We start from the raw sequence: 16679 nt of genomic DNA, 5'->3' as shown, positions 1-16679 counted from the left end.
TAGCATCAGATCAAACATGGCAAAGGAATCCTCCTGCTACCTATTACCCCCCCCCCCCCCCCTTTAGCTGATGAATGAGTCCTCCTCCATGTTGAACACCATTTGGAAGAAGGACTGAAAGTGGCAGGGACGCAAAGTGTACAGTGAGTGGGGGCTTCAATGTCCATCACCAAGAGTGGCTCCATAGCACCACTACAGGCTGAGCTGATTAAGTCCTAAAGGGCATATCCACCACACTGGGCTTGCAGAAAGTGGTGAGGGAACCAGCAAGAGGTAAAAGCCTACTTGACCTTGTATTGGCCTACCTACCTGTCATGGATACATCAGTCCATGGCTATTGTGGACAAAGTCATGCTAAATGAAATAGACTTCTAACAGATCTAACAACTGAATTTAAAAAGGTCTCCCATTTAAGGAGATTAAGTGAACTTTTTTCTCTCAGAGTGTTGTATGTGGGATGCTCTTTCTCTAAAAGCAGGGAAGGCTGGGTCATTGAATAATCTCAAGGCAGAGTTAGTTGATTGTTGATGGACAGGGGAGTCAAGGATTATAGGAGGAAAGCGGAGTCGAGACCTCAACCAGTTCAGCCATGATCTTATCAAATGGCACAACATGCTTGATGAGCCATGTGTGCTCCTAAGTTCTATGTTCCTATTAACACAAAGCTGAGCACTCATGAAGTAATGTGGGCCATCAGCAGCAACAGAATTGTATTCAGCCACGGTCTGTAACTTCATGGCTTGGTATATCCCTTACCCCAACATTACCACCAAAACAAGAGATCAACCCTGGCTCAATTGAAGTGGAGGAGTGTATGCCAGGAGCAGAACCAGACAGACCAAAAAACATGGTGCCAACCTGGTGAAGCTGCAACACAAACTGCATGTATGCTAAACAGTGGAAGCAATCTCACAACCAATGGATCAAATCAAAGCTCAGGAAGCTCCTGGAACTCTCTCCTTAACAGCACCGTGGGTGTACCTACATCACATGGACTGCAGTAGTTCAAGAAAGTGCCTCACCACCACCTGGAAGGATAAGCATTAATGTTCACATCCCGTGAACAAAAAAGATGTCCCAGACCCCCAGGCCCTGCCCCATTTCAGGACTTGTTTTCCATTAGAAAGGAGAACTTCTTGAGGTTTCATATTTTTTGCTCTATTTCATTAGAATACAAATCATTTCATACAATTACAAACTATGCTGGAGTAAAATACAGCCAGAATCTAGTTTTTAAAATGGTCAACTAGCTTGTGGACATCTTTGAGATGAACTTAAATGGAGACTGCTCACCTGAGGAAGATGCTGGAGAGCTGACAAAACAAACACATTGGAACCATCTCCCAGCAGGAGTTACGGTTTTCAGGGCAGAAGGGGAGAAAATTAAGATTCCTCTGGTTGTTTTTTCGGTGTCAGCCATGGCTGAGCGCATCTCAATCAGAAGACCCGCCCCGCTCCCTCACGACCTCCACCCTGTGGCTCCCTCCTGCCATTACTCATCTGTGGGTTGAAGTTCCACGACAGAGAGTTCAGCACACAATCCAGAGCGATACTTCCAGTGCAGTACTGAGGAAAATCCACCCTGCCAGAACTTCTGCCTTTTGGATGACATAAACTGAATCCCCATCTTCCGCCGCATGTGGATGTAAAAGATCGTACAGCATTGCTTCAAAAGAAGAAATAGGGAGTTCCCACTGGGGTCCTGGCCAATATTTATCCTTTTAGCAACAATGTTTTTTTTAAAAATAAATTTAGATTACCCAATTATTTTTTCCAATTAAGGGGCAATTTAGCGTGGCCAATCCACCTACTCTGCACATTTTTTTGGGTTGTGGGGGCGAAACCCACGCAGACACGGGGAGAATGTGCAAACTCCACACGGACAGTGACCCCGAGCCGGGATCGAACCTGGGACCTCAGCGCCGTGAGGCGGTTGTGCTAACCACTAGGCCACCGTGCTGCCCTCTAGCAACAATGTTAACCAGATTATCTGATCATTATCTCATTGGTCTCTGTGGGATCTTGCTGTGCACAAATTAGCTGCTGCATTTCCTAAATTACAACGTGACTACATTTCAAAAGAACTTTATTGGTTGGAAAGTGCTTTGGGACGTCAGAGTTGTGAAAGGTGCTGTCGAATTACAAGTCCTTCTTTCTCAGGTGAAGCAACAGATTGGCAAGACCTCCCTCCGTTCTGAACAGATATCCCCTGTGGAATCACAAACAAGCTCTCTCGGAATTCATTTACAATTTTACTGGAAATAGCCAACCTGGCAAACTCTTAACCACAGATAATTGAGCAGAGAAATTCTTGGCCCTTGACCAGTTTAATTTTTAAAAGGTAAAAATAGTGCATGAGGTAATAAGAGTGAGCTACATCGGGGAAGGTTGAAGGATTAAAAACCTTTGCATTTACTGCGCAGGATGTGCCTCATCCATGTCTTCATTAGCTCTCGTGTTGACGGGTGCAATTTAATGGGGGGGGTTCTCTCGTTCATAGGCACTCAGTGCCTGATTGAAGGACCCAACATCAGGAAGGGCGAGGGATATACACCCCTGCCCCTTGACATCGATCCCATGACCCCCACCTACTCTTGCCATCACTCCAATGTGGTCTGGGATCTATCCCGTAATGATACCAGGCCTCAGGGTGAGCTACAAGGAACACCCACTGCCTACCTGGAGGCTCTGTCATGCAAGTGCAGCTTCCAGCCTCCGATTGGCTCTTGCCGGGCGGGACTACCAGTATCCTTGATCCCTCAGAAGCCTAGCATTATCTAGCGGCGCTTTATATGAGGGCCTTACCTCAAAAAGGTGATGTGGAGATCTTTCCAGTTCTGCAGATAGCTGAACACCTGTCACCTCCAGATGCCACCTGCCTTTTCCAATGCTCTCCTGACTGGTAAACATCAGCTTTTCCAAAACTTTGCTGCTCCTCTCCTAACTCACACCACGTCCTGTTCATCCATCTGTGCTTGTCTACTTATACTAGCTTGGGGTTAAGCAACAGCGTGATTTTAAAAATTCTGATCCTGATTTTCAAATCTCTCCATGGCTTTTCTAATCCCTGTGATCTACTCCAGAGCCACAACCCTCTGTGGAATCTGTGTTCCTTTCACTCTGGCTTCTTGAGAAACCCTGATTTGAATCAATTGGTCATTGGTAGCCATGCTTTCAGTTGTCTTGGCTCTCAGCTCTGCATCTCTGTGTCCTTCTTTAAGCTGTTCCATAAAACCAGTCTTATGACAGGTTATTGGCCACTTGCTGTAATGTCTCATTAGCTGGCTCGGTATTGAATTTTGTTTGATGGCTCCTGTGAAGCAACTTGAACATTTTTGCTGCTTCGTCCTCTATAAATGTAAATTTTTGTGGTGCCTCGTGCTAGCATTGATTTTTTTTTTTTAATTTAGAGTACCTAATTTTTTGCCAATTAATGGGCAATTTAGCGTGGCCAATCCACCGAGCCTGCACATGAAAAAAAAGAAAATCGCTTATTGTCATGAGTAGGCTTCAATGAAGTTACTGTGAAAAGCCCCTTGTCGCCACATTCCGGCGCCTGTCCGGGGAGGTTGTGGGGGTGAAACCCATGCAGACACGGGGAGAATGTGCAAACTCCACACGGACAGTGACCCGGGGCTGGGATCGAACCCGGGTCCTCAGTGCTGTGAGGAAGCAGTGCTAACCACTGCATCACTGTACCGCCCTTGCTAGCACTGACTGACACAATTCAGAAGAAAACGTCTCTGACTAACAGGAGCATCATGATAATGACCAGATAATTTGTTTTAGTGATGTCGGTTTAGGGATACATATTGGCCAGGGCATCAGGGAGAAGTCTCCTAGTCTCCTCTTAAACAACACCATGGTATCTTGTACATCTGCCTGGGAGAACCAATACTGCCTCAGTTTAATGCCTCATCTAAATACCGGCACCTCCGACAGTATATCACTCCCTCAATATCACTCCCTGGTGTGTGCTCTAGTTGTCTGGAGTGCGAGTTGAACCACAATATTCGAAGTAACAGACTGACTAAGAGTTTAGAGTCACAAAGGACACTGCTGTTGGGAGGTTGCAGTTTTTCTTTATACACGGGATAAGCTGTGGTTACTGACCTTGGGGTGTATGTTGAAGTATTTGTTGCTCTCAAAGTTTTTTCTTTCGTTTTCTGCATAATAGAGCAAAAAACTGTCCTTGATGAGAAAGAATCTGGAAAAGAGAAACAGATTCAGTGTGCCAGGTCACTCAGAGACAATATCACACTGTATCAAGCTAAACTAAACAGAGTCTCAATGACACTTAAACAATAACTAATTGTGTTCAAACGCATGATATCCCAACTGAAATTCTGTCTATGTTAGATTGAATACAATTAAACACATGAGGATCAAATCCACTGGTATCAGTAAGAAAACACAAAACAGAATTCCAATGCGCCTCAGGAAAGATACTGAAATGAAATGAAATGAAAATCGCTTATTGTCACGAGTAGGCTTCAATGAAGTTACTGTGAAAAGTCCCTAGTCGCCACATTCCGGCGCCTGTCCGGGGAGGCTGGGCGCGATCTACTGCCGCGTTGCACCGGCCATGGATCCGAGCGAGCCGGTTACGAGTCCTAAGTCGGGAACTGAGCCAGGCACCGATCGGTTTCCGAACTAACTGGCCCACTCCCATTGGCACGATCCGGTTCCAGCCGTGGCTTGGCTGGAAACCAATAATCACCAGTTATGGCCAATCCCCATTCCATTAATGGGAAAGGCCCCCTATGTAACGGTCTCCCCTCATCTAACCGGCTCCCCAGTGAGCGGTCATGCAGGAGCCGATTAGCACGGGTCCACACAAATGGGTCTCCCCGGCCATTGGAGGCCCCTCGCTGATCAGGGTTAGGGCAGGGTGCTCCCCTGACCCTCCCACTGGATTGTGAGCACCTTGTCACTTCCAGGATGGCACCTTGCCCAGGTGGTACCGCAAAACCAGTAAGAGCACTCCCAGAATGCCAGGTGGCAGTGCCAGAGTGCCTGGGTGGCACTGCTAAGGGTCAGGGCCTAGGGGGCCATGCCCATGGAAGGAGGGTGGTATAAAGGGTGAGGGGTGTAGGGTGGGTATGAAGGGGTATCTGAAGATTTGGGGGGGTGAAGGGTGGTGTGGGGTGGCCCGAAAGGGGGTGTGGCAAGTCCTGGAAAAGGGAAACCCTCAGCGACCACAGATAGGGGTCCCATCACTTGATAGGATTATGGGGCAATACCCATGTGCGTGGGGGGGGGGGGACTTCCCCATGGGTGGGGTGTGTGGGGGACCCACAAGTCCACGTAGAGATCAGAGCACTCTTTCAAAATGATGGCACGATCTTGGAGAAGTCAGTTGAGTCAGCTAGTTCAGCTCCCCAGCGATGAAACTAATTCTGGGTATGATTTAATGGTGGTGTTCTGCTTAAGTGATGAGGCCGTGAAATTGTGGGAGAGGCCAAAACTAAGAACCGCGCGGGGTGCCAATCTGTTTGCTATCTAACCCGCCCCCATTGGCAGAGTCAGGATCCCGCCAAAGCCTGACGAGAAACCAATACTCAGCACTTAAGCCAAATCTCTAGGCAATTAACGTGAGCGACCCCCTCTCTGACGGCCTCCCCAGTAAGGTCACGCGGGCGCTGCTTAGTACATCTTTTTAAAAACATGAAGCTGACGGAAGGACTGCTGTGGGGTCCCGAGGAGGTGAGTAGCCATCTTCAAACCCAGGCAATGAGCCCGAGAGCACTAGGATTGTTGCCCCGGTGCTATGAGAGTGTTTGGGTTCGCCCCGTGGGGGCCAGTGTAAGTCGGGACGGGTCGCTAACGGTGTGTGTGTGTGTGTGTGTGTGGTGGTGGGGGGGGGGGCAGAGCAGGCAGGTTGGCGGCCTATGGCTTGGGCTGGGGAGGAGGCAGGGAGATGGGTGTCTCAGCACCTGCATGCCACCATACCAACTTCTGGATCATGTGTACCCATTCTGGGGGCAACCCCAGCCCCTGCCTACCTGCCCCACGACCACCCATAACTCCGACTGACCATGGAGGCCTCTAGCCACGCGGCTGAAGGCTATTGCTAATTGGGAATTGACAATCGCCGTTAAGTGAGCACTTCACACATCCCAAGCAGATCCTCATGAGTAGGCATGCCATGTAGCATAAAAGCATGAAACCAAAAGAGAAAATGCTGGAAAATCTGAACAGGTCTGGCAGCATCTGTAGGGAGAGCAAAGAGCTAACATTTCAAGTCCAGATGACCCTTTGCCAAAGCTGTCAAATACCATGGAGCACATGGGGGGTATTTCCTAGCATCCCAATTAGACCGTGATGCCAGGACATTTAACACTGCAGGAGACATTACCTAGGTCACAGTGGCCAACATCTGAACAGCCAGGGGCTGGGCCCTAGCACCGGGGACATCACTGGTGTGTGCACCGGCCTGGGACCCTGGTTGTCAGTCACTCACCCACTCCAACTCCGTACAGATATTACATGGTATGGACAATATCTTGGACCCCATGGAAGCTGTCCTCGCTGGAGGAGGCGGGGGCTGCAGCATCGAGAAAGGCTTGAGGCAGCGGCCCATGTGCAGGGCCTCCACAGTCTGAGGACCCGGCTGCCCATCAGGCCAGGGAGGCCCAAGGTATACCAGTGTCGCTGGTCTTTCGAACAGATGACGGACAGCGTGTGCCACAGGAGGCTCCACCTCAACATGGAGATAGTGTGGCACCTGTGCCTTGTCCTTTCGGATTTGGCAACACGTGGTGGAGGAGGAGGATACCCACTCCCGGTGACCGCACATTGGAAGGTTCCCGTTCGGGAATGGCATTTTCAGGGTTTAACGCACAGTCCCACGGGTAACAGAGGCGGCAAAAGCAGGGCGAAGGCACAGTGAAGGGAAATATTAAAAATAAGTTAAAAAAACAGCCATGATAAAAGCAGCTGAAAGTCCGTCGGGGAGTGGAAAGGTCACCGCGGGGACGACAAGAAAAGCAGAGGTTGGGGCACCAGGGGAGGCTGCATTGTCCATAGCTGAATAAATGAGTAAGGTGATGGCCGCGGAACTCGAAAGGCAGTTCACAAAACACATGGAGGCGATGAGGAAGGAGATGGGGGCGGTATTGAAAGTGCAGGTGGAGGAGGTGATTGCCCCGGTGAGGGCGGCGGTATTGAACACAGTGGCGGAGGTACGGGAGCAAGGCGAGGCGCTGAAGGAAGTGGAAGAGACATTGTTACAGCACAGCGATCAACTTACCTCGATGGGGAAGGAGATGCGGAAGGTGATAGAGATCATCGAGGGTCTGCGAGCCAAAATGGACGACTTGGAAAACAGATCCAGCCGACAGAAGCGGAGGATTGTGGGTCTGTCTGAAGGAGTAGAAGGCCCGAAGCCGACTGAGTATTTTGTCACGATGTTGGCAAAGCTATTGGGGGAGGGGGAATGACCCATCCCGATATGAACTGGATCGGGCTCATCGGTCATGGAGGCCTGTACCAAAGGAGAGTGAGCCGCCAAGGGTAGTGACTCTGTTTTTGTAGGTACAGTGTGAAGGAGAAGATCCTGTCCTGGGCCAAGCAGAAGCGGGTGGTGCAGTGGGCTGGAGCTGGAATACGTATATATCAGGACTTTATGGTGGAGCTGGCAAGGAAGCGGGCTGACTTCAGCCAGGTGCGGTACGGTGCAGCATAGTATATCCAGCTAAGTTGGGCATTGAATGTTAGGGGGAGGGGGGGTGAACTCTATAGTTCAATGGTGACCATAGGCGATTTGTGATTCCTTTTTCTTTTTTTTCTTTTGTTTTTCCCACCGTGAGAGGGTTTGTTTTATTTGATGCTTATATTGTCAGGTGAGCCATTGTTTGGGATGGTGGGAGGATGGGATCGTTGTTGTTGATAAGGGGATTTGACTCTGTATTTGTTACCGCTTACTGTTTGTTGGTGGGATGTAAATCCTGAAGAAAATGTGAAAATGGAGAATAAAAATATTTTACAAAAGAAATCACCGCAGCCTTGGATTTCTATGCCTCAGGATCATTCCAGGGTGCGAGCAGGGATTTGTGTGGCATCTCACAAGATACAGCCCACAAGTGCATCCATGAGGTCACGGGTTCCCTGTTTGCCCGAGTAGCAAACTATATAAACTTTGATGTGGACTAAGCCCAACAGTCTGCCCAGGTTGCTGATTTCTCGGCCTTCGATGGGATGCCCCTTGTCCAGGGGCTAATAGTTGGCACGCATATCGCCTTGCGCTCACCGGGCTGTCAGAGAGTGCCCTACTTCAACAGAAAGTTTACTCCCTAGATATACAGCTCGTGTGCGACCACCACATGCATAATGATGCCAGAATGGAGGCTGGTGACCAATGCGGAGACCCAGTACAACAAGGCCCAAGCAAACACCTGGTCTGTCATTGAGCTGTGCATCGGGCTCCTCAAGATGCGGGTTCGATGCTCGACCGCTCCGGTGGAGCACTCCAGTACACCCCCCAGAGGGTCGCCCACTTTGTGGTGGTCTACTGTGTTTTCCACAACATGTGTCCACCTCCGAAGAGGAGGACGAGTACGAGGAGGCGCCAGACCTGGAGGGGCTGGAGGACAGCGCTGGGGAGGAACTGCAGGACCAGCCAAAGGATGGAGTACAGGCAGCAGCGACGGGGGTCCAGCAAGCCTGGACATAGGGCATGACCTCGTCCATCAGTCCCCCTCTCCCCAACTCTCCTTCAAGCCTGCTCCCCCATCTCTCAGTCTTCCCCCTCACCCATCGCCACCCCCCCCCCCCCAACTCTTCACACAAACACTCCACCCTTCCAGGGTCTTTGAAAATTTCAAAGCAGAGATTAATATACTTGCCCAACAAAAATTAATCCAAAATTAAGCAACCAAATTGGCTCATCAGCCTTGCAAACTAGTAATCATGACAACCAAAAATCACGACAAACAGTTCTGATCGCGAGCTCTGATGAAAGGGCATCGACCTGAAACATTAATTCTGTTTCTCTCCCCACAGCGCGTCTGCCAAGTTTGCAAAGTATTTTCTATTTATATTTCAGATTTCCCGTATCTGTACAGCTTTCCATTTCTGTCACTGCAGCTAGGCATCACTACAAGATGATCATTAAAGCCAATGATTTTTTTTTTTCATTGTGCTTTGTCAGGATGTGAACATTGCAGATAAGACCAGCATCTATTGTCCATCCATAATTGCTCTTGAGAAGGTTATAGTGAGCTGCCTTCTTCAACCGCTGCAGTCCATGTGGTGTAGGTGCACGCACAGTGCTGTTAGGAAGGGAGTTCCAGGATTTAACTCCCATGACAGTGAAGGAACAGATGTCAGAGTATAAGTCAACCTTAGAAGCCTCGAAAAATCCTTCCAAATACGGGGGTCAACTGATATACCAAACATACCCTGGCATGGTTGTGGGTGGTCACCATCTTTTTTTGTCACCATACAGGGTCTGCTGTGTGTGGGCATGTCTTGAAGTCCCACACATCTTTTCAACACAGCCAATATCACCTGTTGCACCCAGTTATCAGGTACCGGGAAGTGAAACATCCATTTGTGAAGCTGACTATGAGCTTGACGTGACTGACTTTTATGCCAAGTATATGCAAAAACAGGTTTTTGGGACGATCGCCAGTAGGTTCAAGTTAGGATGGTATGTGGTTTGGAGGGAAACTTGCAGGTGGAGGTGTTCCTATGCAGCCCTTGTCCTTTTAGGTGGCTGAGATTGCAGATCTGGAAGGTGCTGTCAAATGAGCCTTGTTGAGTTGATACAGTGTATCTTGAAGGTGGTACACACCGCTGTCACTATGCACTGATTGTGGTGGAAGTGAACTTTTAAAGTGCAGGATGAAATGTCGATTAAGCAGGTTGCTTTGTCCTGGATGGTGTCGGGTTGTTTGAGAGTTGTTGGTGCTGCACTCATCCAGATTTGTGCCTTTTAGATGGCAGGCAGGCTTTGGGGAGTTCACCACAAACGTTCCCAGTCTCTTACCTGCCCGTGTGGCCACAGCATTTATGTTGCGGGCCTAATTGCATTTCTGATCAATGATAACTCCAGAATACGAACATACGAGTTAAGAGTAGGAGTAGGCCACTCGGCCCTTCAAGCCTGTTCCACCATTCAACATGATTATTGCTGATCTGACTGTAACCCCCCTGCCAAGTCCCGATAACCTTTCACCTCCTTGTTTATCAAGAACGTACCTAACTTTCTTTGAAAACATTCAAAGACTCTGCTTCCACTGCCTTTTGAGGAAGAGATTCACAACCTTCGGAAAAAATTCTCAACTCTGTCTTAAATGGGCAACCCCTTATTTTTAAACAGTGACCCCCAATTCTAGATTCTCCCACAGGAGGAAACAGCTTTTCCACATCCACCCTGTCAAGACCCCTCAGGATCTTGTTTGTTTCAATCAAGTCCCCTCTTCCTCTTTTAAACTTCCGCGAGTACAAGCCTAGCCTGTCTTACCTTTCCTCATAAGCCAACCTATCTATTCCAGGTATTAGTCTGATAAACCTTCGCTGAACTGCTTCCAACGTATTTACATCATTCCTTAGGTAAGGGGTCCCATACTGTACACAAAAGTCCAACTGTGGTCTCACCAATGCCCTGTACAACTGAAGCAAAACCTCCCTACTTTTGTATTCCATTCCCCTCGCAATAAACAATAACATTTGATTAGCTTTCTTAGTTACTTGCTGTATCTGCATACTAACCTTTTATGCTTCATGAACGAAGGCACCCAACTCCTTCTTAATGTCAGAGCTCTGCAATCTCTCACCATTTAGATAATATGCTTCCTGCCAAAATGGGTAATTTCACCGTTTCCCACATTATACTTCACCTGTCATGCCTTTACCCACTTACTTAATCTATCTATATCCCTTCCTAGCCTCCATATGTCCTCTTCACAGATTACTTTCTTCCTTTGTATCATCAGCAAATTTAGCAAATATACCTTCAGTCCCTTCTTGCAAGTCATTTATATCAATGGTAAAAAGTTGAGGCCCCAGCACTGATCCCTGTGGCACACCATTTGTCACATCCTGCCAACCAGAAAAAGACCCATTTTTGCCAACTCTGTTTCCTGTTAGCCAACCAACCCTCTATCCATACCAATATATTTTCCCCTAAAACAGCAGGTTTTATTTTCGGCAATAACCTTTGATGTGGCGCCTTATCAAATACTTTCTGGAAATCTAAGTGCAGTACATCCATCTTTATCCATAGCGACTCCTTCAAAGAACTCCAATGAATTGGTTTAACATGGTTTCTGTTTCACAAAATCATGTTTAGTCGGCCTAATCACCTTGAATTTTTCTAAGAGCCCTGCCATAACAGTGTTAATAATAGCTTCCAACATTTTGCCTGTGTCAAGTGTTAACTACCTGGTCTGGAGTTTCCCTCTTTCAGTTCCTCTCCATTTTTAAATAAAGGAGTTACATTCATTATTTTCCAATTTAATGGAACCTTCTCCGAATCCAAGAAATTTAGAACATTAAAACCAATGCATGAACTATCTCACTAGCCACTTCTTTTGAAACTCTAGGTTGATGTCCAACAGGACCCAAGGATTTGTCGGCCCGCAGCTCCAACAATTTGTTCAATACCACTTCCCTCATGGTTGGTAATTTTCCTGAGTTCCTCCCTCCTTTCCAATTCCTGATTTACAGCTATTTGCGGAGCAGGTTACTTGTATCCTCTATAGCAAAATACCTGCGCAATTCAAACGCCATTTCCATATTTTCCATTATTAATTCCCCAGACTCACTTCCTATATGACCAACATTCACTTTAACTTTTTTCTGATTTATGCATCGAGAAACTATTGCTATCTGTCTTCATATTTCTAGCTAACTTTGTCTCGTTCTCTAATTTTTCCCTCATTGATCTTCCTGGCATTCAGTATGTTGATTGTGGGAGATTCAATGACGGCAATACCATTGAATGTCAGGAGGAAATGGTTGAATTTTTTATTTTATTTTTTCCTGGTCTTGTTTGTCATTGCCTGGCACTTGTGTGGTGTGCATTTGCTTGTTACTTATGAGCCCAAAGCCAGAATGTTTTCCAGGTCATGCTCCATGTGGGCATGGACCGCTTCAGAATCTGAGGAGTTGTGAATGGCATTGAACACTGTACAATCATCAGTGAACATCTTCACTTCTGACCTTATGATGGAGGGAAGGACTTTGATGAAGCAGCGGAAGATGGTTGAGCTGACGAGCTCCTGCTGTGATACTATAGGACTGAGATGTGCTGTTGATAACATTTCCATAATTTTGGTGATTATCGAGAGCAGACTGATGGGGTGGTATTTGGCCAGGTTGGATTTGTCCTGCTTTTTGTGGACAGGATATACCACAGTAGGTATGTGCCAGCGCTGTAGCTGTACTGGAACAGCTTGGCTCAGAGTGCAGCTAGTCCTGGAGCACAAGTCTTCATTGCCAATGCTGAGCGTGTTGACAGCCTTTGCAGTATCCAATGTCCAGTAATTTTTTGATATCATGTGGAGTGAATCAAATTGGTTGAAGACTGACATCTGGGCACCTCTGGAGGAAGTGAAGATGGTTGCAGGTGCATCAGTCTTGTCTTTTACACTGACATGCTGGGCTCTGCCATCGTGAGGATGTTACAGCACTGTCACTGCAGCCAGGGTCACGATAACCAGTGATTTGTTATTATTATTCATTGGGAATTGCTAGCACGACCAGTATGTATTGCCCATCCTCAATTGCCCTTGAAAAGCTGGTGGTGAGCTGCCTTCTTGAGCCGCTGCAGTCCATGTGGTGTAGGTACACCCACTGTGCTGTCAGGGAGGGAGTTCCAGGATTTTGTTCCAACAACAGTGAAGGAATGACGATATATTTCCTGATATATTTCCTTCACCTGAGGAAGGAGCTGCGCTCCGAAAGCTCGTGTTTGAAACAAACCTGTTGGACTTTAACCTGGTGTTGTAAGACTTCTTACGATATATTTCCAAGTCAGGAAGGTGAGTGACTTGGAGGGGAAATTGTAGGTGATGTTTTTTTCATGTACCTGCGGCCCTTTTCCCCCTAGGTGGTGGAGGCTGCATGTTTGGAAGGTGCTGTCGAAGGAGGCCACAGTGCATTCTGTACTGTTGCCACTGTGTGCTGGTGGTGGAGGAAATGAATGTTTACAGTGATGGATGGAATTCCGATTAAGCGGGCTGCTTTGTTCTTGATGGTACTGAACCTTTTGAGTGTCGCTTGAGCTGCACTCATAATAATTATTGTGATAATCTTTATTGTCACAAGTAGGCTTGCATTAACAATGAAATTACTGTGAAAAGCCCCTAGTCGCCACATTCAGGTACCTGTTCGGGTACACAGAGGGAGAATTCAGAATGTCCAATTCACCTAACAGCATGTCTTTCAGGACTTGTGGGAGGAAACCGGAGCACCCGGAGGAAACCCACGCAGACATAGGGAGAATGTGCAGACGCCATACAGACAGTGAACCAAGCCGGGAATCAAACTTGGGACTCTGCCGCTCTGAAGGGACAGTGCTAACCACTGTGCTACCGTGCTGATTTCTGCCTCGTAAAGGAAGTGGTGGGCAGGCTTTGGGGAATCACTGCAGAATTCCCAGCCTCTGACCTGCGTTGCAACCACAGTATATATGTGGCAGCTCATTGGTAAACCCTAGGATCTTTATGGGGGTGGGAACGGTGGTGCTTCAGCGACAGCAATACCTTGAATGTCAAGGGACCATGATTAGATTCTCTCTTGTTGGAGGTGATCATTGCCTGGCACTTGTGTGGTGCAAATGTTATTTGCCACTTGTCATCCCACTGGAATATACAAGATAATCAATCTCTTTCCCCTATAAACGATTGTTAAACCAACAGGGGAGGAATTCCATAGCGACTCAGTAAACACCCCCGTCTCTAATATGGGACTTCAACTCTCCAGAAGTTAAAATAGACAATTCAGTGCGTCATTTATACCTAGTACCCCCCAGCTGGACATATAGTCACATCAATCCACTGGCAACACCGCTCTTATTTTTTGTTTAGAAGGTGTCGTTTTAATTTGGCAATCATTATGTTTGAAAGAATGTTTGCAGGCGTTGGTTAAAACTGAGTCAGATTGTTGCATTTCAGCTTGCGACCGGATTCCTGCAGAATCAGCCCCCACATTCTCAGGCGCGCATCTCGGCTCGGACACCCCAGAGTGACTGAGCTGGTTGGACGTGGAGCCGCTGAAAAGTGGAGCTCAATCTCACCAAGTCGTCCCCCCCCCCCCCCCCCCCCCAAAAAAAAAATAACATCGACCTGAAGATAGTTTACTTCAGCGAAAGGCTGGAAACATTCACGGCCAGAGAGCTGGCGCCCTGATGAGCTGATGGCAGCGATTTATTGACCTGGTCAATGTTCCTGACCAGGTCTCAGCCACACTGCATCCACTGGGCTGACAGGGAAACCCCTGGATTAAACAAAACAGCAGCCGGCACAGGTAAACAAAACCCCAACCACCGGACCAGATAAACAGCACGATGGAGAGACTCGGGAGGGGGAGGGTTGGAGGGAGAAGCAGAGATTACAACAACAACACCCAGAAAAAGATGAACTGACCTTTTGGACCATTTGGCTGACTGTCTGCCAAAGGGCCTCTTCCACAGGACCCCGTGCAGCTGCACCTTGGTGCTAATATCCAGCTTGTCTGCCTCGGTGTACTCGCTGAAGTAAGAAGGCAGGATAGCGGACGGTTTGGAACTGAACATAGCCGGGCTGCGGCGCGAAATGTGGAGAGTCAGTGCAGCTCCCGGGGAGGAGGAGTCGGGACTAAGACTCTCAGCGTGGACAGGAGGGAGGGGCACAGTGCTGCCCGACTGTTCCCCTCTTCACCGCGCCCTCAGTCCAACTCCAAACCCCACCACCACACACACACACTGCCTCTTACTGTGGATCCCGAGCGCCTGTTACTGAAATAGGTGAATACCATCGTCAGAGGAACAGCAGGAGGCCATTCAGCCCCTCCGGCCAGCACCACTCAATTATACTCTGCTACCCTTAATACCCCCTCACCCAGCTGAAACCTGTCCGTTTACATTTTTTTTAATTGACCCCCCCAGCTTTTTGGGGGGTGAATTTCCACATTTCCAACACCCTTTGTATTTCCTGAATTCACCCCTAAACAGACTAATTCTACTTTTTAAGATTATTTCCTCTTGCTGAACCCCCCCCCCCCCCCCCCCTCCAGTAAATAGTTTCTCTTTATATCTGGAAGTGGAATCAAATTATTTAATCATCGCAAAGTCCTGAATTAGACCACCCCATAAATCTTGCACACTCAGAGGTTTTAACGCATTTTTCTCAACATGTAACCATTTTAGCCCAGGTATCATCAAATTCCATCAATTATTCTGTAATTAAATGGCTTGTTCCATGGACTAACACTGTCCTAACACTGGAAACATTGCTCACTCTCCTCTGTAGTGTGGGTTCACACTGTCCTAACACTGGACACACTGTGCTCACTCTCCTCTGCACTGGGGTCTACTCTGTCCTAACACTGGACACACTGTGCTCACTCTCCTCTGTACTGGGGGGTTCACACTGTCCTAACACTGGACACACTGTGCTCACTCTCCTCTGTACTGGGGGGTCCACACTGTCCCAACACTGGACACACTGTGCTCATTCTCCTCTGTACTGGGGGTCCACACTGTCCTAACACTGGACACACTGTGCTCACTCTCCTCTGTACTGTGGGTCTACACTGTCCTAACACTGGACACACTGTGGTCACTCTCCTCTGCACTGTGGGTCTACTCTGTCCTAACACTGGACACACTGTGCTCACTCTCCTCTGTACTGGGGGTCCACACTGTCCTAATACTGGACACACTGTGCTCACTCTCCTCTGACTTAGGGTCTACATTGTCCTAACACTGGACACACTGTGCTAACTCTCATCTGTATTGAGGGTACACACTGTCCTAATACTGGGCACACTGTGCTCACTCTCCTCTGTACTAGGGGTATGCTCCGTCCTAACACTGGACACACTGTGCTCACTCTCCTCTGTACTGGAGGTCCACACTGTCCCAACACTGGACACACTGTGCTCACTCTCCTCTGTACTGGGGGTCTACACTGTCCTAACACTGGACACACTGTGCTCACTCTCTTCTGTACTGGGGGTCTACACTGTCCTAACACTGGACACACTGTGCTCACTCTCCTCTGTACTGGGGGTCTACACTGTCCTAACACTGGACACACTGTGCTCTCCTTTTTGCTTTTTAAAAGATAATTGAACAAAACAATCAAAAGGAAAGATATGAAATGCCATCAGCTTGAAAGGTTAGCTCGGTTTCTCTTTCCATGTTGCTGTCAGACCTGCTGAGTATTTTCAGGATTTTCTGTTTTTATTTGTTAAATAATTATCTGTTTACGGGATGACCCTAATTTCAGAGTTAACTTCTAAATATATTCGCATCACTCATTGAATTTGTACACAAAAAGAATCCAAAACTAATTGTAATGTTTCAGATTTCAGAGTCACATGGCTGCTGCCTGGGATTTAAAGGGTAAAATTCTAAGAAGTTATTGCACAGTCTTCATTTGTATTCTCCTGGGTTGAGCAGGTTGAGGGATGGCCTAATTGAGGTGTTTAAAGGGATTTAATAGGGCAGAGAACATATTTCCTCTGGT

The 16679-nt window shown here is 47.7% G+C and overlaps 1 protein-coding gene across 1 annotated transcript in view; it reads right to left on the bottom strand.

The window, feature by feature from the left end:
• LOC119955749 (pleckstrin homology domain-containing family D member 1-like) overlaps nt 1–14779 on the bottom strand; it is a 124265-nt gene extending 109486 nt beyond the window's left edge. The window contains 2 exon segments of the mRNA XM_038782278.1: nt 4114–4207; nt 14595–14779. Coding sequence (XP_038638206.1) covers nt 4114–4207; nt 14595–14743 — 243 coding nt within the window. The 5' untranslated portion in view covers nt 14744–14779.
• Nucleotides 14780–16679: the final 1900 nt, after the last annotated feature.

The sequence above is a fragment of the Scyliorhinus canicula genome, chromosome 2, assembly GCF_902713615.1.
Source record: "Scyliorhinus canicula chromosome 2, sScyCan1.1, whole genome shotgun sequence".
Taxonomy (NCBI): Eukaryota; Metazoa; Chordata; class Chondrichthyes; order Carcharhiniformes; family Scyliorhinidae; genus Scyliorhinus; species Scyliorhinus canicula.
This window is presented reverse-complemented; position numbering and strand designations above follow the sequence as displayed.